This window comes from Spinacia oleracea, chromosome 6 (genome assembly GCF_020520425.1).
Source record: "Spinacia oleracea cultivar Varoflay chromosome 6, BTI_SOV_V1, whole genome shotgun sequence".
NCBI classification, from domain to species: Eukaryota; Viridiplantae; Streptophyta; class Magnoliopsida; order Caryophyllales; family Amaranthaceae; genus Spinacia; species Spinacia oleracea.
Window position 1 is genome coordinate 145,321,739 of NC_079492.1, and position 26,921 is coordinate 145,348,659.

The following is a 26,921-nucleotide window of genomic DNA, read 5'->3' on the forward strand; positions in this document are numbered from 1 at the left end:
ATACTTGATCTGTTTTCCTTGTCGGACCGTCCCTTAATACTTGACCTGTTTCTAAAAATGGAAATATTCTAACAATATTATATTATTTCTCACTCCACCCCTATTAACTCACCTACCCCTACTCCATACAAAAAATAATTAAAAATTTAACCGCTATTCTCCCCCAACCCCACCTCTTAACCCACCTCCCACTAACTACATTAAAATAATACCCCATTATCAATTACTACCTATTAAATTAAATAAGTCAATTCAACTCCCTTAAATTTTGTGCCGGTCAAACCGGGTCGAGTATTCCGGGGCGGAGGGAGTATTAATTTTTGAATTCAGGTGATGTATTTAAAAGCAACCTTTCAAAAAATTCTCAATAATGAAGTACAATGTTTTATAAGACCAATAGACCATATTTGTTTTCTTGGTGCAAAATCGTACTTAATTAATATATAGTCGATCATACATACACGGTTTGGATTGTTTAGTCCAAAATTTTATTATTACTCCGTACTAGTGTACTACGTTGTGGACTTGTGGCGGCCACGTCAATGTTCCTATCATCTTTGGCGCTAACGTAAGTAACATGCATGACGCGTATGAATAGCAAATACAGAGTATCGACCATTATCGAGGACTATCTTGCTTAATTAAGCATTTTCTAATCGGTTGTTTTAAAACGTTTCTTTTTTAATAAATACTTCCTCCATTCTTTATTAAATGACACAATTTTTTTGTCACGTTTGCCAATGCAATATTTCAACCATTAATACCTTTTATTATCAATGGTTAAAAATTATAAAAGTTTGATATTATAAAACTATAGGATGAGACGATTATAACAAGACCCCACATGACTATATTTTTTGTTAAATATAAATCACAATTGATGGTCAAAGTATATTACATGAATAGTGCCAAAAGTACAATTATGTCATTTAAAAAAGAATGGAGGAAGTATTGTTTTTACTACATCGTGTAAGAGCTTTTACCAACTATCTCAGGAAAAGGTTTTATCGAGAGAGTGAATGGTAAGAGACTAGGAGCTCTTACAAGGGGCATTTTTAGCTCTTACCATTCCCCTGCTTTTAAAGTGTCTACCACTAATTCGAATAGGGTTGACTCATGCGAGATTTCGGAAACATCGTTTGGAGTGCGAAGGACATATCTATGTGTGATGGACTTTTAATTTGCAACTTTTTCACAAGACCATTTTTTTAGTAGGTAAGAATAAGTATTTTACTTACACTCTCAAACATTTCGCAGTTGAAGAGCTTGACCATTTAATTTCCAAGTCATAAAGCGAGTTCTTCCACCAATTTGTGATGGTTAAAAAATTAAAATTTGTCGATTTGAGCAGGAAAATATGCGTGGATGCTATATATATGCGCCTATGCACTTATCCGAATACAAAATAGATGCTATTTTCCTTTGTATAATTAATACGAGTATCTAAAAGGATGATAAGATGCGGCATAATATCAACCAGAAAGTTACCTACTTCTCGATACAAAAACTAAAGAGAGGGCCTAATTAGTCCAAATAGGTTTGTCGCATGCCTTAATTAAGCACTAGAACCCCACGGGACCTATGTGTTTTAGTCACCTTTTATTAGTGATAAGATAAGATGTTCTAGTCATTGTTTAGAGGTAAGTGTCCCCACATCATGAATCCCTTGCAATTAATCCATGTGTATATTATTCTATTATGGTATTGAATTTGATAAGTGTTATCCCATTTTTGTCTAGTTACATAATAAAGGGACCATACCAAATTCATACGGAGTAGTTCCCACTCACTTGGAATAGTAGTGCTTCGGTGGAACTTCAATCCGCAAATCGATACAAAATTTATGGACCCGCGAATCTGAAAAAAATCAGGAGCTGGTTTCGATACGATACGATCAAGAGCCATCCCTAATCATAGTGTCGGGGTTACGACGATCTCGTGATTATAGTACCTTGTGTATTTTCTCAAAATAAGGACCTTGTTCAATTAAAAGGTAAAAGGAAAAAGGAAATAGAATAAAAACAATTAATTAAGAATTGAACCCTTGATCTTGGATATTAAATAACAACACCTTAACTAGCAACTAATTCAATATAATTTTTGTTAACCCTTAGAAAACTTATTATGTTATACTACCTTTGTTTCTGAAAGTTCTTTACGCTTTGAAAAATGTGTCCAAAGTATAAAAACTTTGACCGTAAATTCTCACTGTTATATACATCAAAACGTTACATGTAAGATCTTGTTAGATTGATCTCGGTATGTATTTTCATAATATCAAATTTTTATAATTTTTTCACATACGAAATTGGATATATTAGTAGTTAAATATTGCATTTGAGTTCGTGCAAATAGTAACTGTAAAGATCTTTTTGAAACGGAGGTAGTATCTTTATTTGAGGCCCTGTGCCGCCGCTCACTCAAAAACCGCCGATCCTTAATCAAAAGCTAGTTCAAGTAGTTTTTTCACGTACCAAACATAAATGAGCTGAGTAATGAAAAAGTTATTTACCAAATAAAACTATAGTCGAACTCTGGAAAAGTAAATATTTCCTCCGGTTTTTTTTTTTTAAGTTGAAGCATTTTAACTTTTAACACCGTTTATATAATTTATTTAGACTATCGCAACTTCACAATCCATTCTAAAAACAACTTTAGTGCGCCCGTGAGCTGAATAAGGTTGAGCCCAAGTTGTAACATCACCAATAATAGTAATTCAATCCCAAGAATCCAAGATTCCCAAGTCACAAGTCACAAGAGCTCCCTTTCCTTTCCGCAGTTTGGAAAGACATAATTAAAGGCGTTCACAACTAGACCTGGTTATTGGACAGGGTAGTCCAATGGATATAGGGTTAGGGTCAAGTTAATAGGGCTTTTATTGGGCAGAGCTCTTATTGGACAGGGCCTTTATTGGACAGGGTCATTATAGGGTCAAATTTATACTACAATTATTTTGAAAATTAAAATAGTAATGATACAAAAAATTACGTGTATAGCTTTGTATTCACTTGTACTTGCACATGGCTCTTTTGTTTTTCATTTTTTATTGCTCGTTTATTGACCCGCCCACTAATGACCCGCTATTGACCCGCAACCCGCTTTTGACCCGCCCATTATCGACCCGCTAAAAATAACTCTTTCAATACCCGGCCCTCTTTTGACCCGCACCGACCCTGACCCGCCCCGGCCGATAACCAGGTCTATTCACAACAAAATTAAAGGCGTTAACAACAAAACTATCACTACTATCACTACTAGCAATTCCAAAGATTGTTGCATGAATACAGTTATACAGTAACATTTGTACACATGTTTTTCCTCTATGAAAGGGGATTCACTACTAATAGACAAAGAAAGCATTCAGTATCAAAGAATGGAGCTCTCACAAACCATCGATTCTACACCGTCCACTTTGCATTTCGTTACTTCATGTGCACATGCACAAACATAGACATATTATACGGTGAAACCGCCATGCATTATAGAGTTTCTAACGCATTCAAGAATTTATTAATTTATTGGCTCATTAGATCGAAGATTCAAAGAGGTCTTGGGTTCGAGTCATATCCAAGGCGACGGTGATAGGGGATGGGGATTTTTTTACTCTTTGTTATTAATATGGGAGTTAGCTGACGAACCAGCGGGTAATTAGTATGGGTGTTCGACAAAAATAGCGGTTTCTATTTTAAAATACAATAAATATTGTATATTTTGTTTAAAATTACATTTACTACTACGTAACATTTGACAATAGATACAAAATCCCTCTCTCTACCGCTAATAGCTACAAAAACCGTTACCTTACTAAACACTTACAAATTTTACCAGTAGCAACTTGAATAGATCGAACGCTAACCGTACGTTACCTCAAACGCTACCGTCGAACATAACCAAATCTTATATTACTAATAACTCTTTAAACAAATATTAGTGACCGAGATCCGAATAATCCCGGTGGAAGATCCTCTCTTGATCTATCGAGTCACTTTCTCGAATAATCGATAGACTAGAACATTAGAAAGCCATTTGTAAATTGTAAGCCAAAGATCGATAGTTGTCTTGATTTCGACTAGTATTATGTGCTTCATATATGCATTCACTTTCAAATGTCCAACACTAGACCATGTGGCGTGCCTTCTACCACAAGGTTGTTAGTCATGTCTATCATACTTTTTGCTTCATCGTATTGTTTGCACTAAAATAGCTAAATTGCCATGTTTCTCACCACCCCCCTATACGTTCAATTTTGCTCAGTTTTTGGCATACATTTGTTATTCAACAAAATTGACGTTTGGATTATGAAAATGTTAACAATGTCTTTATGGTTTTGCAAATTAATCGTTGAATGAGACGGTTTGAGTTGGCTTTCGTTTTAAACATCATCAACTTATGTATGTCTCACAATAAACAAAATTAGGGTGTGTTGTCTTACTCTTAATAAAATAATTTTAAGGTCCAATAAGTTCAGATATGTTGCAAACATGTCTTATAAGGTCATAAGTTACAATCAAGTATTATCAGGTCAATAAGTTCCAATCAGGTATTATATGTTCCAATCAGGTCATGTTAATTTTACTCTTTCACAATTAGGTTTGATCAGTTCCAATAAGTTTTATTCATGTCCTATATCAGACCAATCAAGTTTAACCAGATCCAATAAATTTAGATAAGTTCAAGTATCATCCGGCAAAAAGTATACCTCCGTTTCAAAAAGTTCTTTACGCTTAGGAAAATGTGTCCAAAGTATAAAAACTTTGACCGTAAATTCTCACCATTATATACATCAAAACGTTACATGTAAGATCTTGTTAGATTGGTCTCGGGATGTATTTTCAGAATATCAAATTTTTATAATTTTTTTACATACGAAATTGGATATATTAGTAGTTAAATATTACATTGGAGTTCGTGCAAATAGTAACTGTAAAGATCTTTTTGAAACGGAGGTAGTAGGAGATTAATTTATCAAAAATAAAAATTAACCAATACCCTACAGTATTTTATACTAATGTAAACATGGAGTCGAATGTAGTTTCTAATCCAATAAAAAGAAAAATGTACATTTTTCTTACACGAGTAAAGATAATACTCCGTATAAGAAGAAAAAGTGTACATTTTTTTTTACACAAGAAAAGAAAAATGTCATAGTGTGTGAAGGGAACACCCACAAGGCCACAACTAACAAATTATTCCTATAAAAAAGGGTAATTTAGATAGAGGTGAAAATGGGAACGAAAAACAATTCACGTCTACGTACCGAATGTATTTGGACATAATAATATTCATGATTACATTTACAATCCCTTTCATGGATTATCACGAAGCTACCTAGCTTCTTGGAATTAAAGTTTGTTATTTCTTATCATCATAATTATCCCATGTTTAATTTTAGTCATCATCTTTGAATTTTAAAATAAAATAAAAAGATATAATTTTATTCAAATGACGTATGATAACGAGTAACCTTTCTTACCCAAATCTCATTTGATATTTGACTCTATTTAAACACTCATATTTCCTATACAATTCTCAACACAAACACAAAAAATAAAACAAAACCTTGCTTCTTTATTTGTAAATCATACATAATCTATTGTAAATTCGCAATGGCCACCGGAGTTCCCAATAACACGGCAATTGCAAACCATAATAAGAAACGTCCTGGTGACAATGACGATTATTATAACTCCATGATTATTTCCAAGAAGCCGGGTTCCGCCGCCGCTAAGGAGGATCCCGTGGCGGCGCTAGCGAGCGCACGCCACGAGTTCGGTGAACACGGAGGCGTAAATATGTCCATTGAGGCGTCGGCCACCTTTACGGTGATGGAGCCAGAAACGATGCGGCGGTTATTTTCAGGGGAATTAGGTGCTGACAGAGACTATTTCATTTACAGCCGTCATTTTAACCCCACCGTTCTCAACCTAGGCCGCCTTATGGCCGCCATGGAAGGGACGGAAGCGGCTTATTGTACGGCTAGCGGGATGTCCGCTATCTCCTCCGTCCTCCTCCAGCTTGTAGGCGCTGGCGGCCATATTGTGGCGTCGCAAACCCTCTACGGCGGAACACATGCTCTCCTTACCCATTTCCTCCCCCGTGCCTGTGGGATTACTACCTCATTCGTGGATATCTGCGACCATGCTGCCGTAAAGGCGGCGATTGTGGAGGGGAAGACGAAAGTGGTTTATTTCGAGTCGGTGTCGAACCCGACTCTGACGGTGGCGGATATACCTGAGATGTGTAGGATAGCGCATGATAAGGGGGTGATTGTTGTGGTGGATAATACTTTTGCGCCGGTTGTGATATCGCCGGCGCGGCTTGGTGCGGACGTGGTGGTGCATAGTATTTCCAAGTATATTAGTGGTGGGGCCGATATCATCGCAGGTAAATGTTACCTTTAATTTGTCATCTGATGCATGAATCTGTTATCATCTTTTTCACCTACCATACATGTGTCTTGTCATTGGTGTCTATTTCCGTCGCAACCTCCATGATTTTGAGTTAGAATTTGTTATCTGTAGTCGTCAAACAGGTGACATAGAAAGGGAATTTTAGTACATTGGGTAATATCCGAACCATTTAGCAATATACCAGCATATATAACTCTGACTCTTCATTTTATCTTAAGTATTTGTCTCGTTCTCTTTATTTTGACATGAGTATAAACACTCGTACCACTTCATTTTTATCTAAATTTCGGGAAATTTTACAATTTAACCAAGTCAGACACTTATCTGTGTTCAACTATTGTGTCCGAATCCGAGTAACCTAGATCCCAGCCATGCTTGGGTTTTTTATGTTCAACTTTGTTACCCGAGTCCGAGTAATATAGATCCCAAACATGCATGCTCCTTTTACACGTACACATCTTTTGGTTTTTTTGTGCTACGTGCACACGGGTGCATAATCAATTTGTGAACTTAATAATGAGGAGGAGAACAAGAACATGAGCCAGTAACCTATAATTCCAACCATATACTGATACAATTTCAAGAGGGGTTGAAGTGACTTTTACTCTCAATCATGGGATGCCTTTACTATTAGTAACCTTTTTTTTGTTTGACATATGAATTGTCTTGCGCCTAATATCAAACACCTTGGGCTTCTGAATCTACGCTAAGCTTCCAACTCACGTTTTCCCCATTTGATCACTGTTGGTTTAGGTGAATGATTTAGACACTTAAGAAATACGACAAATTTGTCAACATTTGTACCCTGGTCCCCTAGGTAACTTTTTGGCATTTGTAAAAGAACCAAGCGATATTGCCGATATGAGAAGTACTCCCTCTGTCCCTTATACTAGAAGCATCTTATATTTTGAAATGTCCTTATAAGATTGTTATACTAGAAGCATCTTATATTTTGAAATGTCCTTATAAGATTGTCCTATAGACTGGTATGTTTCACAGGCTAACACTATGCGTAGAGGGTGTTCTCCATAGAAGATGTCTAACAGATGTAGTATTCTTAGGGTGTGCTCTCTTTCGCCTGGTCTGCTAATAGGCCTACATAAAACGACCGGAACATTTTCTCCTCAGATTTTTATAGTTTCTGTTATGATCTGTCTAGAATGGTCTGAATGTTTTCTGTGAGTACTTTATGCTTTTTCTGATCTTTTTCTGATCTGAATTGGTCCACTTTTTCTAATCCAGTCTAATAACAATAAGAGGAAGAGAGCGAAACCTTAGTTTTGCATGGTTAATGCATAATTTAAACTTGTGCTATGTGTTAAACCTAAAAATTAAATTTAGTTGGAACGTTTCATAACGGTGTTTAATGCAGGTGCTATTTGTGGGCCTGCAAGCCTAGTGAATTCCATGATGGACTTACACCAAGGATCCTTAATGCTACTAGGCCCAACAATGAACGCCAAAGTCGCATTTGAACTATCAGAAAGAATCCCCCATTTAGGGCTGAGAATGAAAGAGCATTGTGGGCGGGCCTTAGAATTCGCCAAAAGGATGAAAAGATTGGGCCTCAAAGTCATCTATCCTGGGCTAGAAGATCATCCACAACACGAGCTTCTAAAGTCCATATGCAGCCAACAATATGGGTATGGTGGAATCCTTTGTGTTGACATGGAGACTGAGGACCGAGCCAATCGGCTAATGTACCAGCTCCAAAACTGCACCCAGTTTGGGTACATGGCGGTTAGCTTAGGCTATTACGAGACCCTCATGTCGTGTTCGGGTAGCAGCACCAGCAGCGAAATGAGCGAGGAGGAAAAGACCCGGGCTGGTATCTCACCGGGCCTTGTTAGGATGTCGATTGGTTATAGTGGCACGCTTGAGCAGAAATGGGCTCAATTCGAGAAGGCCTTGGCTAAATTACAGGATGTAAAGTTTAATGTTCGTCACATATAAGTCAAGGAGTGTTAGAGCTTTCAGCCCGGTTCCAGATGATCCTGGGATCGATTCTCATCCCCGCCCTTGTGGCTCATTTGCACCCAAAAAAAAAACCTATAAGCCAAGGAGAAGTCTATCTTGGTCTCTACCTAGACTACTAGACTATGTTATGGAAAATCTTTCATCAATATGATGTTGTACATTTGGTTTTATAACTATGTAAACGGCTTATTCAATTGTGGCAATATCATCTTTCGTCACTTTCTGGAGCCTGTGTGGTTGTCTAGTCATAATTCTTTACCTTCATAAAAGTCACAAATCACAATGCACCACAAACGCGTTCATTAGCGTTTGCATGACAAGGCCCGGTTTGACAATTAGGGTTTAGCAGTTTACTGTTTGCATTGGCAGTTAGCTTAGTGTTGCGGGCTTGGCTCGAAAAGATTATTAGGCCCATTTCCAGGCCCAACTAGCCCAAATTTAGTTTTTGTGTTGGTTAAACTGGAATTTTAGTTATAAAATTGGCTTGGACACACGGTGTGCTGAATTTTTTGTAGCACGCCGGCCCGAACCCATCACGGCCCGCCATTTTTGTTCCCTTTTTAATCAAGTCTAGGACCAATGCACACTTATGGCTGACAAAGACCAGCTGTCAAATGACCAACTCAACCAAAAGATTAAGCTGATGATTGGAGCCCTAATATTAGTTTTATACTCTATTACCAGACGTCATTAAATTATGCATAGAGCATAATAACATGAAACCCATCTGGTAATGTTAAATTTTGATAGATGAGATTTGGAAGCAAGTTTGACAAACAGTAAACCCTAACTATGGAGATGTTTCTTAGGGGTTGTCAACCCTTAGGGTCAACCAAACATTTTGCTTCATTATATTACATGCCTCAAAATGATGAGTAAATATCTTAAATATCCCCTATCATGACTGAGTCCGTGATATGAAATTTGGGAAATTTGTTAAAAAGGACCTTTTATAACCCAAATTTTGTGAGAAAGGACCTTATATAATTTTTTTTGCGAAATTACACCTTAATGTAATTTTTTTTGCGAGAAAGGACCTTACATAATTTTATTTTGTGAAATCACACCTTAATGTAACTTTTTTTTGCGAAAGACAACCAAAAGTAAATTTTCGGCATTGACTGAGCTTTTTCGGCCATTGACTTGCACGTGAGAAGCACGTGTGACTTTATATTGCTAATCACACCCAATTTTCCTCCAAAATTCAAGCTTTAAAACCTAAAGTTGGAAAAAAAAAATCGAAATAAAATCAAGTTTGAAAATTCAAGACTCGGGAAAATCAATGTCTTTAGCCAACGTAAGCCACACGTGCTGCTCACGTGCAAGTCAATGGCCGGAAAAGCTCAGTCAATGCCGAAAACTTTCCTTAGGTCCTTTCTCGCAAAAAAAATTACTTTAAGGTGTGTTCTCACAAAAAAAATTATATAAGGTCCTTTCTCGCAAAATTTGAGTTATAAAAGGTCATTTTTGGCAAATTTGCCATTAAATTTAACACCTACTAACCTAGCTACGTGCAATAAAACCAAAACTTCGCCAAAAATAAGTATGGAGTAGTTTTGCATAGGCATTTATCATATTTTTTTTAGCAACTAGGTAGCGTAATAAATTCGTCGAAACCAAACAATAGAGCCAGCATTAATTTGGAGATATTAAGTAGCCCATCGTTGCCGAAAATTCAACGTTCTTTAGTGAAACAATGTCCTACCACCAATGTCTATATTGCACCACTTGTAAATTGTACGGAGTAATAGGCTATAATTAATTTTTGGGTCATCCTCGATCATTTCCGTTGTAAATAAACGGATAAGTACATGAAAACAACCTTACAAAACCAAATACTTCCGTACACAAATTCTTAATTACATCTGATTTACAATATATTTGTAAGGTAGATGTAAGTTATTTTTAAATGCTTAAAAGTTACGCGATTAGTATAAACTTTATTTATATTTTAGTGATTAGAGTTTGTCAAATATTGTGCAATCTCGTATCATTCTCATTAATAACACACGTATATATAGTACAACTCAGTTACCTAAACCCTAGGTACACATTAGGTAACTCACCATAGTTAGGACTCTACAGAATATTCACAGAATAATATCTAATATCTTAACATATCTTAACATCCCCCCTCAAGGTGGAGCATGTAGATCTCGAATGCCCATCTTGTGCAAAAAAAACTCAAATTGCGCCTTCCCCAACGCTTTGGTGAAGATATCTGCTAACTGAACCTTCGTCGACACGTACGACGGACTGATGATCCCTTCCTTGATTGCATCTCGAATGAAATGACAATCTGACTCGATGTGTTTTGTCCTTTCATGGAACACCGAATTCTGTGCAATATGCAACGCAGACTGACTGTCGCAATACATCCTCATGCCTTGGTCGTGTGTCACCCCCAAGTCGCGTAGTAGTTGTTTCAACCACTTCAACTCACACGTCAGAGCTGCCATCGACCGATATTCTGCCTCAGCAGACGACCGAGAAACAGTATGCTGTTTCTTGGTCTTCCAAGAAACTGGCGACATACCAAGTGACACAAACCATCCAGTCACCGACCGACGCGTCATTGGACACCCTGCCCAATCCGAGTCGCACCACCCCTCCAACTGCAACGCACTGTCCGACCGAAGTAGTATACCTTGACCCGGACACTTCTTCAAATATCTCACTACTCGCAAAGCTGCTTCCCAATGTGCCTCCTTTAGTGCTTGCATAAATTGAGATAGGACATGTACAGAGTAGGCAACGTCTGGTCGCGTGACAGCCAAATAAACCAGACGTCCGATCAGACGCCTATACTGCTCACCGTCCGACAGGTCTGGCCCGTCTGCCAATGCCAACCTATGATTATGTTCCATGGGAAAGTCCACAGGCTTTGCTCCCAACAATCCGGCCTCTGAGATGATGTCGAGGGCATATTTTCTCTGACATACATAGAACCCTTGACTACTTCGTGCCACCTCTAACCCAATGAAGTACTTCAGAGCCCCGAGGTCTTTCATTTTAAAACACTCCTTCAAGTATGCCTTAAAACTCTCAAGCGCAAACTTGTTATTGCCCGCGATAATCATGTCGTCCACATAAATGAGCACACTCAGCTGCAACGTACCTTTAGACAGAGTAAAGAGCGAATAATCGGACAGCGACTGTCGAAATCCATAGTGCGTCAATGCCGTCGACAACTTCTGGAACCAACATCTAGGTGCTTGTTTCAACCCATACAACGACTTTCTCATTCGACACACTTTGTCAGAGTGATTCTTCTGGAATCCAGGAGGAATCTTCATATAGATCTCTTCCTCCAAGTCACCGTGCAAGAACGCATTGTGGACGTCCATCTGATGCACGTCCCACTGTTTGACAGCAGCGACAGCTAGGAAAGTTCGAACTGTCGCCATCTTCGCGACGGGAGCAAATGTCTCATTATAATCCAACCCTTCCTCCTGATGATTCCCTAAACATACCAATCGAGCCTTCAGTCTCAACAAATTCCCATCCTCATCACGCTTCTCAGTATACACCCATTTACTCCCCAGTGCTTTCTTCCCTTCCGGTAAATTTTCCAACGTCCATGTCCCCTGTTCCTCCAACGCGTCGATTTCAGCAGCCATTGCCTGACGCCACCCCTCATGCTGCATCGCTTGTTTAAAACTCTTAGGAACTTGCCCTTCTTGTAATGCTGCTATATAATGCCTGTGCTTTGACGAAAAACGCTCATAATTAACAAAATATGTGATAGGATAAGGAGTACCTGAGTGTGATGACGCCGTAGGTGTTTTGTCGGAAGTACTATATTTTTCCCGTATTGTATGTATCACACAGTCTTTCAGCTTTGTCGACGGAAACTTCGCACGCTTCCCCCTTCCTAACTCCGTATCCTCCACACACTGCCTTGTCTCACTCTCGTCACTACCCGTCGTCTCCTCTACACCTGTCTGTGAGGAGACGACGTCTGAATCCACTCGACTAGGTGTTTCATGTTGTTGTTCCTCCCTCACAGGCGACGACACTCCCCTGTCGTCACCACTGGTCAATGACACCCCCTCATCAGCTCCCGGAAGCGACAACACTCCCTCAGTATCACCTGTAGGCGGCGACACCCCAGCAGTATCACCTGCAGGCGACGACACGGTCTCAGGACCCGTAGTCCCACTCTCATCCAAACTCCAATGGTCAAGCACCCCCTGACCATCATGCACCAGTGGCAACACATCCGATTCATCTACAAAAGGAAACGTCCCTTCATGAAACCTGACATCCCGTGAGACGAAGAACTCATGTGTCTCTAGATCATAAAGTTGCCATCCCTTCCTGCCAAACGGATAACCCAAAAACACACATCGGCGACTCCGAGACTCAAACTTATCCCCTTTACACCGGAGATTATATGCATAACACAGACACCCAAACACGCGGATAGGCACATACGATGGTGGTTTACCAAACAACATCTCATAAGGTGTTTTATTGTCAAGGATCGGGGTAGGTGTACGGTTTATCAAGTAACAGGCGGCCAAAATACATTCCCCCCAAAATTTTATTGGAAGATTCCCTTGAAAACGTAACGCCCTCCCAACATTCAAAATATGTTGGTGTTTTCTCTCGACTCTCCCATTTTGTTGAGGCGTCCCAACACACGACGACTCAAACAGAATCCCATGTTGACGAAAAATAATTTTGTAAGCAATTGAATTCAGTACCATTATCACTGCGTACTACTCGAAGGGATCTATTAAACTGACACTTAATCATGGCAACAAAATTAAGAAATGTCGATGCAACTTCCATTTTATTATTCAGTAAATAAATCCACACACCTCTAGAATAATCGTCAACAATGGTAAAAAAATACTGTGCCCCACAAGACGAGGGAGTCTTGTAGGGTCCCCATAAATCAAGATGAACCAATTCAAATGTGCGACTAGCACGACTAACACTAACTGGAAAACTCTCCCTACATTGTCTCGCCCGCGGACATACATCACAAATTGTTTTATTCTTCCTAATCTTATGACTCACATGAGGAAGTAACTGCAACACTTTTTCCGACGGATGCCCCATCCGTTGATGCCACAAGTCGACCACACACTCCACTGCTAGCACACGAACCTTTGGAGCCCCACGGAAAAAATATAGTCCTTCCTGTCGATCACCTACGCCAATCACCATCCTCGTCGAGCGGTCCTGAAGAACACACATTTTGTTAGTAAATTGAGCAGCACAATGTAATTCGTCACTTAATTGAGTTACAGAAATTAAATTGCAGTTCAATTCAGGCACACATAGAACATTATCGAGCACGAAACCATCCTCCAAGACCACCGAACCATATTGGTTTGAATTTGCAGGTTGACCGTCCGGCAACACGACCTGTTGATTTCTTGATGTCTTGATATTTCTCAGGATTGAAATATCACCCATCACATGACGTGATGCCCCACTGTCAACAATCCAACGTAAATCAAGATTACCTTGCAACTTGTTTGAAGGTCGTGACAAGATGTCAACTATTTGCTGGACTTGCTCCTTCGTCACCCCAACAAGCTCATGATTGGTTGTCGTCACTGCACCATGCGATCCGTCTCCACTCGTCACAGTGGTTGTCGCCCCTCCTGTGGCATTGCTCACGGCATTGGCACGAGCGACACCACTGGTCGACGACGCTGCCCCGCGAGCTACTCTGCCTCCTCTAATCGACGTCCTGCCTCCTCGACCAGGCCCTCGTCCACCTCGTTTCTTCTCATCCCACCATTCAGGAAATCCAATCAGCTGATAACAAGTTTCTTCCTCATGACCCTCACGATTGCAATGACCACAAAATCTGCCACTGACATCTCCCGACCTCGACCGAGCCTTAGTCTCGACCTTGAACGCCATGACACTCTCCGGACCTCTCGCAGCCTTGGCGCGCATGGTCTCGGTATTCATAACCGTCTGGTACGCCTCGTCGAGTCCTGGCAACGGCGATTGTGCTAACAGTTGTGCACGAATGGCTTCATAGTGATCATCCAGGCCAATTAGGAAATAGTGCAGACGATCTTCATCGTGAATGTCCCCCACCTGCTTCGCTATATTACACGTACAACCCGCACATACACACCTGGGAACTCGTGCATACTGTACGTACTCCTTCCATACCTTCGACAAGCGGCCATAGTACTCCATGACGCCCTCAGACGTGCCCTGCTTGCAACCACTCAGAGCCATCTTAATATGGCAGACCCTGGTGCCCGACACGACGCAGTACCGCGTCCTCAAATGACTCCACAACTCGTGAGCAATATCAAAGTCCTCCAGATTCGAACGCAAACTCTCGTCAATGGTGTTTGTGATCCAAGACACCACCATCGAATTGACCGCAATCCAATGTTTCATCTTCGTCTCGTCCGTAATGGGCTCCTTCACAGACCCATCAAGAAAACCAAATTTGAATTTTGAAATCATCGAGCGACGAACGGCTTTGGCCCATTCATCGTAGTTCGATGCTCCTCTCAGTTTCACAGGGGTGATAACAATACCGGGGTCGTCGCCTGACCCGAGATAGTAGTCTAGGTCGACGGCGGCGGCGATGACCTTTGGTGGTGCCTCCTCATCGGAACTCATGGTGATACTTAAGGAATTGTTAACTCCTAATCTCAATATTCAACAAGCGAAGAAAGTCGCTGTTCTCAATACTCGGCTACACTCTCTCAAATTTCTTGCGGAAAAAAAATCTAAGTTTTAACCTAGGCTCATGATACCATGTCAAATATTGTGCAATCTCGTATCATTCTCATTAATAACACACGTATATATAGTACAACTCAGTTACCTAAACCCTAGGTACACATTAGGTAACTCACCATAGTTAGGACTCTACAGAATATTCACAGAATAATATCTAATATCTTAACATATCTTAACAGAGTTGACTTGAAAAATTGACTTTTATCACCTAAAAAATTAACGAATTGTGTTTTATCCAAATTAATTATGAGTCATGCCTAAAAAAAGTTAATAAATTGTTCCTAATTTATCTTGGCATGTTTATTAGGCTTATTATGAAAAAAAGTATCAAATTGGTGTTACGTTGATACATAATGTGTTTGAATAATGTGATTTAAGTAACAATTCAATTTTAGAAACATACGGTTACCAAGATTCAAAAAATAGTTAATTTATCTAAGAAAATTGGTGTTTTATTTATTATAGTCATTATATGAACAATAAAGGTCCATGCGTACGTAAAATACTAAAATGGGTGCTAGAGAAAGTTATTAATTTTTGGTAATATTATCGTGGATCAGGTCCACGCAAAATTAATCCCGTAAAAGTTATCCTTATATAAAATAAATTTAGTGTATAGAAGGTGCATTCTGGATCTATTAAACCAAATACCGTTTTGTTATATTTTCTCTTTTTAACTCGCTAATAGATTTGAAGTCCCTCTTTGCTAGGCAAATAGGCAAATTCATTTATTTTAACATCTCATTTATGTAATAATGTGATATTTTCTAACCCCTGGTCTACCGACAAAGAAATAAAATAATCACTACTCGAATTCCCGTTGTTATAGGTCTAGTTAGTAAAAGTTGATCTAACCTGAATTCAACACAATAATAAAGAAGTTGTTCAAGATTTTCAACGCATTTAATTAATGAGACAACTCAGTTCATTTCGTTTAATTAAAAGGGTTGACCAGGTTGAAATTTGCAACCCAAAAACAATCTGATTTGATCCACATAACTAATTGGGTCAGATGAACCCGTTCAAGTCTCAACCCATATACTATTTTCGTTCCTAAAAGATTGCCCCCGTTGTAATTTTTAGGGTGAAACTTTGAAAACCTTGATCATGAATTCTCATTCGCGGCATTCGTCTATAAGAATAATATGGTCACGTGATGTCTTGTTAGATTTGTTTAAATATATTTTTAGTAATATCAACTTTTTATAATTTTTACGCTGGTAGAATTAGAGTTGTTTGTGTTTTAATTCGTGTCTTATTGGAGACCGTGAAATATAAAATTTAATTTTGGATCTTTTAATTTAATTTTTGACCTTTTACAAATTATAAATATGAAAACTTAAAATAACGCAGTACTTACTTTCTCTTCACAGCTGCCTCATGATAAGGCGCTCATGAGTACCTTTTATAAATATAGATCCAAAGAGAAACTTTACAATACATAATTTTAACACACGATTACAAAGATAGAGAAACGTTATAGGATCAATATTGACATATACTCCGTATATTGCAACGTTTCTATCATCCTAGTATTGTCCTCTTTAATTTCTTGCTGAATATAAATGCAGTGGTAAGTGGTAACGATGGACATTCACACACATTTTATTTGAGAACTAAGTACTGCTTAATTAGTTACCCTTTTGTTCTTCAGTAGTCTTGGTTTGTGGTGGGTAGTGACCATGACCACCGTGTCCATAGCCACCTCCACCGTACCCGCCACCACCATGTCCACCGTGTCCATAGCCACCTCCACCGTATCCGCCACCACCATGTCCACCCTGTCCATAGCCACCTCCACCGTACCCGCCATGTCCACCCTGTCCATAGCCACCTCCACCGTACCCGCCATGTCCACCCTGTCCATAGCCACCTCCTCCGTAGTGTTGAGGTTCTACTGAAACGTCGCTCTTCTCATCTTTGTTCTGTTCATCTGCTTTGGGTGGGTAATGACCGCCGTGTCCACCATGACCATAACCGCCACCACCGTGTCCATAGCTTCCACCACCGTGGCCGTAGCTTCCACCACCATGGCCGTAGCTTCCACCATGGCCGCCACCGTAACCGCCGCCGCCACCGTAACCATGCTTTGACTCCTCCACTGACTCTGCAAATTTATGGGCAATGATATATATTAGTGAATTTATACTTCGTACTGTTTGAAATAAAAAGGCAAAATAGAAGTAAAATGTTGGAAAATAAGTAACTGCTTTCTCATTCACTAACATAAACCACGTAACCAATTGACGGTTGGTTCAGTAGTGATTGAGGCTGAACTTGGTAGGAAGGACCCGTGTTCGATCCCCCGCAACAACAATTGGGAGGGTAATGGAACCTATCCACTCAGAACTCGCCCCGAATCCGGATTAACCCTAATGGTGAACCGAGTGGTACACCAAAAAAAAAAAAAAAAAACTAACATAAACCACGTACTCTGTAGTACTCCGTACAAACATGCATGATCAAATTTGCATGATAGAATTGTATCCCAAATTTTTTAATATATCGTTCCTAGCTTGCATTTAAAAAAAATTGTATTCTAGAAATTCTATTCACATCTTTTTTATTTATAAATTTAACTACAATATTTAGAATTTTGTACCACGTACCATTTGTTGTGAAAAGAAAGAGGCAACAAAAAACATGAATAAATGTAACGAAAACACAGCATCTCGAGTTCTCGACAACGTAACGTTTGTGACTTCTAATTCTCATTTTGTATTCTCTTACATTATACATAAAAATAACGATGTATGCCCTTTAACTTATGGAATTATTTATATTACCGACGGGACTATTTTTAGTTCATTTTAAATTTACACATAATATAACATAGCAAGTTAAGTACATAGTACGACTTAAAAACTCACGTGTCTGTTCAGTGGCCGACTCAGCTAGCTGACGAGCTGAGACTTCAGAGGAAATGAGAAGAGTAACCGCAAAGAAAGCAAGAAGTAAAGCCTTAGAGGCCATTTTGATGTTAATTTGTAAGAAACTTAATTAAGTGAGAGTTGGATGAGGAGAATGGTAAAGAGTAACACATCTATTTATAGGAAGATATATGATTAGATGGGGCCAATAGTAGGTGTGTCACATTAAATGTAATAATCTAGCTAGTGGTGTATATTAGAATAGGATAAGATAATATATATCATACTTTGCAATATTTTATTAATTTGAATAATACTTCGTAGTTGAATTGAATTCAATGAGCTTATGTAAAAAAAAAAAAAAAAATAATAATAAGTAATTGAATAGAATGGATTTTCACAAAGATGAATTTGGTCGGTAGAATTTTTCTAGTCTCAACTTTAACTTTTATTCACCGCATGAAAATAAAACTCAAATGAATAATTGAATATGGATCATTTTGTCAAAAGATAAATTTGGTTGGTAGATTTTTGCGTCTCATTGCTGCCACTTTAACTTTTATTCACCACTTAAAGATATGGAAGAACACTTAAATAAGACTAGTTGTGGCCGGATGCATGGAATCGATTTACATCACAAATATTTAAATTTAGTAACAAGTTATACTTACTCCGTATTTATTACATTTGTTACTTTTAAGGTAAAATTAGTTCATTAATAAAAAGTCATACGGAGTACGATATTTACAATAGAAATCAAAACTAACAAATACATAAAAATTTGGATCAAATGAAGTTCTAATTCGGCAAAATCATGATCATTGTAGAGGAGCTGACAATGATAAATACGGAATACCCTCTTTCACATAGTTGTTTGATAAAACCTTAACAAAGGGGTCTTTCGATTTGCTATAGTTTGAGATTGAAATAAAATCGATTCAATTGATTGTGACGTAGAACTTGTCAATCTGTTGTAACACCGCACAAATCTTCATTAATATATCAACTTTTCCCGCGAAATTAAAATCATATCCCCATACTCTCACTAGGAGATAGATAAAACTCATTAAATGAGCAGATAAAACCCAACAAATGGGTAAATCAGCTCTCCAACAGAGAGAGATCGAATTGAGTTCTTATTTCAAACATCAAATCAAAATCTAGAAGAAAAAAAAACAAGAAAAGGGGGCTTATTAGTGGTAGCCCCTAAACAATGGGGGGAGGAGCAGCTAACTTTTGAGATTGCTAGATATAGTGTACGTACTACGTATATATTTAGGTATGTAGTTTCAAAATATCAACTTTGATAAAAATAAATAAATTATGATACATATTTATGTTACATATGCATGCATGTCAAATTTGAACAACTCTCGAAAATGAAGAGAGTATGTTATTGTTCTCGTGAACTTGTGGGTGTTTTTGTTTTTTGACATCGGCTAAACTTGCAAGGAGAAAACATGACAAAAATGGTTGAAAGCAACTAATCCGGCCGACTCCATAGCGTAAGTCACTTGACGGATCCCTAGTCACAATTTGCGCAAGGTTATGCATTTGTTGGACTTGATCTGGCTCATGCGCTCACTTTGTAGGGAACATTTCTTAAACCACTTCCCTTTTCGGCGAATCTGATGATATTGGCCGATCACGGAGTCACGGGAATGTAAACTTGTGATGAGTAGAACAATAATTGGTTTAATTAGGACGAAAAGTCTTACAAAGTAATTACATCCATTGGATGCAACTGCAAGTGTATGTGATGATTTGGCGTATGTCCTAGCTTCGTGTTATCATGCAATAAATGTTCAGCTTTGTACATATTACAAATTAGTACGTAAAATATCGACTTATCTACATATGTCGGCATGTTGTGCGACGAATTGAAGATTATTTTGGAGGATGACAGATATTTTTATCAAAATTATTTTAATTAAATACTCATACTCCACTATGTAATAATCAATGTAATAATCAATGCTATACCAAATGCTGATATAGTGACATGTATGAGAAAAGATGTTAAAAAGGTTAAAGAAAACCGATGATCCGACAAAGGTCCTCGTTGGAAATTTGGAGGAAGCTACCTTCTAGAGTGGCTTCAAATTATTGGAGTACATGATCAGAAGCAAGACAGCAGCACACTTGAGCAAGACCAGTCCAACACCAAAGCTAAACTGATCACTGCATTGCTGACTCAGTTACTGACACTTGAAGATCATACTGCACGTACAGAATGATGACTTGGCACTGCTGCACACAGATTGGTGACTTGGCACAAGTTGTTACATGATGTAATAGTTAGTTATAATTAACTTTTTTTACTGTGTTTGTTTCCTTTACAAACTAGCACACTAGTATAAAAGGTTGATGTTTAGCTGCTGTACAATGTAACAATGAATCACTTGATTCATCAATCAATAAAACTTCTTCTCTGTTTCTCTCAATTGAAGTTCTTAGTATAGAACTTCTTCATGGTATCAGAGCAGGCTTGAATCCTGCCCAATTTTTCCGCATTTCTTTAAACTGTTGAAAATTCAGCAGCATTTTTGATAATCTTGGTAATCTCATCCTGTTTGTTACTCAAATTCAGAAAGTAATCTTGATAATTGAAATCAGAATCTTGCTGAAATTTTCTATTTGTCTTCTTGAGATTAATATGGCAACAGAAGCAATGCAAGATCCCAATAGTGTATACTTCATACATACATCTGAAAATCCTTATGCAGCAGTAGTATCTGATAAGTTTGATGGAGAAGGCTACGAAAAATGAAAGAGAGGCATATTGCTAGCTTTTGCAATCAAGAACAAAGTTCGATTTATTGATGGATCATTACCCAAACCAGCCCTAAATCATGTTGACTACCAAGCTTGGGATAGATGTAGTAGCATGGTCATGGCATACCTGTTAAGGTCTCTAAGTCCTACAAATTTTAAGAGTGTAGTTTTTCTGTCAACTGCAAGAGACATTTGGAAATATTTGGAAGAACGTTTTTCAGTTACTTCAGGACCACAGTTCTATGGCTTACATCAGAGTTTGAGTGAAATTTCACAAGGAGAAAGCAGTATTACTGATTTTTTTCACCAAGATCAAAATGATTTGGGATGAATTGAACAGTGTTAAGTCTGTACCAGTGTGTGTTTGCACTGATTGTACTTGCAATGTCATTCAGAAGTTCATGCAAGAAAAGGAAGAAGAAAGATTAATTCAGCTTCTGATGAAATTGCAAAAGAAACATTCCCAAGTGAGAACTAAGATCTTGATGATGAACCCTTTGCCAAGCATTGCTACTGCCTATAGGTTGCTTGTTCAAGATGAAAATTTAGCAGCAGAGAATGTCTGAAGACCAAGAAGTAAAGCCAATGGTGTTTGTAGTTGCTGATGATAGAAGAAACAATCATTACACTAATAACAAAGTTTATCAACCAAAGATATTGCAGGGTCCTAGCAACAACAAATTTGCAGTTTCAAACAAAAGAACTCACAATTCTTTTTTCTACAATCATTGCAACATGGCAGGTCATTCCATGGAAAAGTGTTGGAGATTACATGGTTATCCACCTGGTCACAGAGGAAAAATATTTGCAGGAGTAATGCAGGGTACTGATGATACTCCAAGTGATGAGAATGTTACTCACATTTCTGAGGAACAATACCAACTGTTCTTAAGCCTAATCAATGAGCAAGAGCAGTCATTTCACACAACAAATGTGGCAGGTACATGTCTAATTACATCATTTAATACAAGATGGATTGTTGATAGTGGAGCCACTGATCATATTTGTTCAAATTTGGATCTATTTCATACATGTGCTGAGTTTCAAAAAGATGTCAGAACTATCACTATACCTTATGGTAAGAAAGTTGAGGTCAAACATATTGGTGATGTTAGAATTGGGAAAGACATTGTGCTTAAGAATGTTCTGCATGTACCTAGCTGCCAATTTAACCTTATCTCAACTCATAAATTGTGTAAAGATCTGTCTTGTGACATCATATTCACTCATGATAAGTGTATGATTCAGGAACATTCTCAGAAGTCTTCAGTGGTTCTTGGTAAGATAGATTCAGGGTTGTATGTTGTGGTTGAGGATGACTTGGAGAATAAAAAGCTGGAGAACAACTCAAGTTCAGAAGTCCTAGTAACAGTCAGTGAGGACATCAAATTGTGGCACTTAAGAATAGGTCATTTACCTTTTGATAAGCTTCATTTAGTGAATAAGTCTTTGCCATCTGTTGGTAGAAATTGTGACAGTTTCTGTCAGATTTGTCCTAAGGCAAAGCAATGCAGGCAACCATTTTCCATTAGTCACACTAAGACTTTTCATTGTTTTGAACTTCCCCACATTGATGTTTGGGGTCCCTATAGAGTAAAAACTCATGACAATTGTACATTCTTTCTTACAAATGTAGATGATTTTTCAAGAAATACATGGACATTCTTGATGAAACATAAATCTGATTATGTTGATATTTTGTCAAATTTTCTGAATTTTGCTCATACTCAATATGACTTGAAGTTGAAGTGTTTTAGAACAGACAATGCAAAAGAACTTTGTGAAGGCAGAATATTATCTTTGTATCATAAATTTGGGATCAAACATCTTGGTACTTGACAAAGGAGAAAAATCGTCTATTTTTTATATCTCATTAATTCAATGTATACCTAGGGGAAAGATCAATATACTAATCCTGCACGTATTAAGGAAATTGTAATCAGGAAAGTGTAAATATGTTATCTGTACAAAATTCAATAAGACGAAAGGTCTGCGTCTGCAGCTTCTTATGAATAACATCATTGGAAGTACCAAGGAAAATACGTTCCATAAAACTCTGTAATTAGCACGTTTACAAATTCACCCTTTTATTACGTTTTAATAATAGAGTTTGTGTGAATAAAACTTACGACAAACTATTTATTCTTCTACAGAGTACATTTTTTCTGTTACCCTTAGAACGCTAACTTGTTCCTAGTTGGTTAAGGAGTACGCTATATTTTTACACCTGCACTACTAGCTTTTGTATCACTGACTTTTGTACAATATTACTTCTATATAGTATATACTCGAATTACCCAAACCAACTAAACTTTTACGCCATACACTTAACTAGGGCTGTCAAAAACTGACCTGATCCAACCGTTTTCTGACAAAAACGAAGTGACTCGAAAAAAAAAATCACGCATTCAACCCACATAAGCATTATGGCCCAGTACAACGTACTGCGTTATATTACACCCTGTAACCGACCAATGGCCCGATTTGACACCCCTACACTTAACTACGCCTAGAACGGACCATAACCGTTAGGGGATTAGCCATTTCACAGGACAACTTCATGACTTCAGTTAGACTAACAGGATTTTGATAACATTGTGTCCAAACAAACTCATGCAACAAAGTCCCTACCCAATAACTAACAGTGGTTAACCCAAGTGCCTTCCCGGGGCAAGACCGCCTTCCCGACCCAAATGGTGCCAACCTAAGATCCGAGCCCAACACCGAGAAATCCACATCATTGACAAACCTTTCAGGGTTAAACCTAAGTGGGTCAGCCCATATTTTGGGGTCACGGGCTATAGCCCACATGTTAACCATAGCAGTTGTTCCTGCTGGGATATGATACCCATCAAGGGTTGTATCAGTTATTGCTAAACGGGCCCATGATAGAAGTGGGCCTGGTGGGTGTAATCTGAGAACTTCTTTGATCACAGCCTGCAAGTAGCCCAATGAAGGGATATCAGATTCCATTAACGGTCTTGATTTTCCAACAACTTTGTCTAACTCATCTTGGACCTTTGATTGGATATCAGGGTGAAGGACCATCCTTGCCAATATCCACTCTATTAAAACTGCTACTGTATCAGTTCCTCTGAATATCATCTCCTGCCATTCCATTTTTAAATTACTTAGTATAAGCATTAAAAAACTCAGAAAATGAAAAAAGGAAAAGACTCGAACTTGAAAAAAGTATGATTTTTATTAAGGTAATTGTTATCTGCATGAGTCTATTTTCTGGATTTTTTTCCGCATCTGCCTAGTAAGTATGCGTAATCATTACAAAGATGCGCAATATTTCCGTATCAAGTAAAAGATATCCTATGTCTTACTCATATCAATAATCATTAGTGATGTACTCCATATTATAAAGAAAATCTTCTTCTAAGTTTCCCAAAACCTCATCTAACCCTAACTGATCAATATGGGTCGGCCCGCTTTCCCGGTAAGACCCAGCCCAAAAGTATCGGGTTTTGGGTATAATATTTTGGCCCAATTTTCGGGCCCGACCCGGATCAAACTTTAAAAATTTGCGGTCATCGGACAACGTAAAACAACAATTTTAGTTATAAATTTGACCTGGCACGAAGCCCGCTTTTTTTGCCCGAAATAGCAGGTTCTGGGCACAAAAATGGTCTGGAGTTTGACCCGGCCTGGCCCGACAGGATGGACAGATTTCTATGCCCTCGGTCCAGCCAAAGCCGACTCTGCCTACCTTTTGATCAGGTCTACTTCTAACTTTTAGTCTAGTTGCTATATTCTTGACATAAAACGTCATTATAGACCGCAGTAACTACAAAATGCTACTGTTCGACTTGTCTTTTGGTGGCACATCATATTTTGCATAATGATAGAGGATCGGATTTGTTGTCCCCCCGCTCAATAAAATAAAATGAACAATTAGGTCACGACCGACCTCCAAAGATTGAGTGAGGGTTGCTCACTCATAAATCATAATAGCACCCCTATTTTTCAATTTAATGGTTACATTTTACCTTTTTATTAAAATCTTTGATTTTATTTTCGTAAAATAGAAAAAGTTGGTATTTCGATAGCACATATAAAAAGAATCAAACAAGGTTAATTATAAATGAATCTATTTTTTTCTCCTTTACCCATAAGTCACACATGATATTAAAATGAAATCCGTAAGTAATATCAAAAATCAAAGTATAACCATTAATATGAAACAGAAAGAGTACACGGTAGTTCAAATAACATTATCAACCTGATTAGTTTTAAACGAGGAGTATTTTTTTAAGACCTTTTTAGTCATTAATTAAATTAATATGGCCTACTTTATTTTATTATATCCTCAACGAGGAAGGTGATTAAAATAGAAAATTGAAGTACAAAAAATGCTTACCCAAAGAACAGCCACCATATCAGAATCCGACAATTTATCAGCTCCATCCAAGGATAGTAAAACATCCACAAAATCTTGACCTTTGGAGTTACCCATCTCATGCTTATGCTCCTGAACCCGGTGTTCGTAAATAACCCGGTTAACAAACCGATTAACCCGAGGAACAAGCCCAGAACATCTCTCTCGGATCCTTTGAAGATCAAATGAACCAAGCCAAGGAAGATGGTCAGACCAGTTCAGCACCCCTAACAACTCGTACCCTTCTCCTACGAGTTGACTCAGTTCTTCTGCCTCTGTATTCAGCGACGACAACTCGTACCGCTTTCCGAACACCGACGCCATCATGTTCGTCAGTGAAGCGTGTTTCAGCATTTCCCGTACACAAAATGCTGCTCTATTTTCACCACCATTATTATTATTAATTATTTCCACCATTTGAGAGGCCATTTCAGCTCTTTGTGTTTGTCCGAAATTGATGTATTTTGGACAGAACATATGGGTGGCGGCGATTCTTCGTAACGTCCTCCAATAAACGCCGTAGGGTGCGAAACCCATGGCGCGGTTAAACATCAAGGTGTAAGCAGAATCCTTGATCGGACGGTCAGCAAACACAGAGTTGCAGAGGATATCCTTAGCCACGTCAGGGTTGCATGTGATCACGACACGTGTATCTCCTAGGCTGAAGGCCATGAGCCGTCTAGCCCCTAGGTGGTTAGCCATGGAAGTCAGCTTGTGATGAGCTAACCCCACCATTAAGTCCATGCTTCCTATGAGGGGATAACCTCGAGGTCCGTTTGGTATCCGGGTCGTTGTTCGTGGGCTGAATTTGTGGCGGTATTTGCCCCATGCCGGTCCTCCGGGTTCGGCCCAATAGAGTAAAACCAGGGTTAACCATGGTAAGCATAGGAGGGAGAAAAGGAAAAGGATGGTTTGTGGAGATAAAGTGGTGCATTTGGAAGCAAGGGCTAATAGCCATAAACTTTCAGTTTGTGTTTCCATAATTAGTGTTAATAAATGGAGTTTATTTTAGGGTATTTTGAGGATTTGGTGAGGCTTTCTATTTATGGTTTTATTTCAATTGTTGGAGGTTGGTTTATATAGACGAGTGACAAGTGACAAGTGACAAGCAACCAACATTCAAACATGACTTATTTGTGGATTGACATGATAGTTGTAATATAGCACTTGCATTTAAAAAAAAAATATGTTATGAATATGTTAAAAAATTAATACAACTCTCGTTGAGTGAGTGGTTGTTTGATTGCACACAAAATATTAAAGATGAGCGTATTAGAAAATAAAGTTGTTGTAGTCTACATTGTAGTAGTATTTTTAATGAACTGTACTCCGTACCCATTTCTTTTTGTTCTTTACGTTTTTCTTTGTGGGTGTTTCAATTTTTTTTTACATTTTTTTTATGTTAATTATTACATAAATATTTTAATATTCTATCAAAATTCTTGTCCAATGATTGTTTTAATCGATTAAATTTTTTGGGTAATTTAATCTTTCATACTTTTCCTTTGGGACATTAAATTTTTCTGATTTTTGCAATATCAGAATTTTGATAAAAGTGAAACATTATAAATAAACGTAATTTTCCTTGTTTAATTGAATAAAATAGAGGAATCTCAGTGTACATTAATTAGTCGTTAATAAATGTATAAAAAGCGAAACGTAAAGAACAAAAAGAAACAGAGGGAGTAGTATAATTATCATATTATCTTATTGGGGGTTAATTGATTTACATTTACTTTTATTGGGGGTTAATTTGTGGTAGAAGAATAA

The 26,921-nt window shown here is 38.1% G+C and overlaps 3 protein-coding genes across 3 annotated transcripts; 1 reads left to right on the plus strand and 2 right to left on the minus strand.

The window, feature by feature from the left end:
* Nucleotides 1–5,466: 5,466 nt before the first annotated feature.
* Nucleotides 5,467–8,614, plus strand: LOC110796239 (methionine gamma-lyase). The gene is made up of 2 exons (XM_022001289.2): nt 5,467–6,384; nt 7,783–8,614. Exons 1-2 carry the CDS (start codon nt 5,607–5,609, stop codon nt 8,361–8,363), a joined length of 1,359 nt encoding a protein of 452 aa, XP_021856981.2. The 5' UTR covers nt 5,467–5,606; the 3' UTR covers nt 8,364–8,614.
* Nucleotides 8,615–16,478: 7,864 nt separating this feature from the next.
* Nucleotides 16,479–18,153, minus strand: LOC110796218 (cold and drought-regulated protein CORA). The gene is made up of 2 exons (XM_022001264.2): nt 17,993–18,153; nt 16,479–17,229 (listed from the first exon to the last, which is right to left on the minus strand). The coding sequence occupies exons 1-2, from the start codon at nt 18,093–18,095 to the stop codon at nt 16,754–16,756; spliced, it is 579 nt and encodes a 192-aa protein (XP_021856956.1). The 5' UTR covers nt 18,096–18,153; the 3' UTR covers nt 16,479–16,753.
* A 4,997-nt stretch (nt 18,154–23,150) lies between these two features.
* Nucleotides 23,151–26,234, minus strand: LOC110796209 (cytochrome P450 78A3). The gene is made up of 2 exons (XM_022001243.2): nt 25,134–26,234; nt 23,151–23,875 (listed from the first exon to the last, which is right to left on the minus strand). The coding sequence occupies exons 1-2, from the start codon at nt 26,130–26,132 to the stop codon at nt 23,267–23,269; spliced, it is 1,608 nt and encodes a 535-aa protein (XP_021856935.2). The 5' UTR covers nt 26,133–26,234; the 3' UTR covers nt 23,151–23,266.
* Nucleotides 26,235–26,921: the final 687 nt, after the last annotated feature.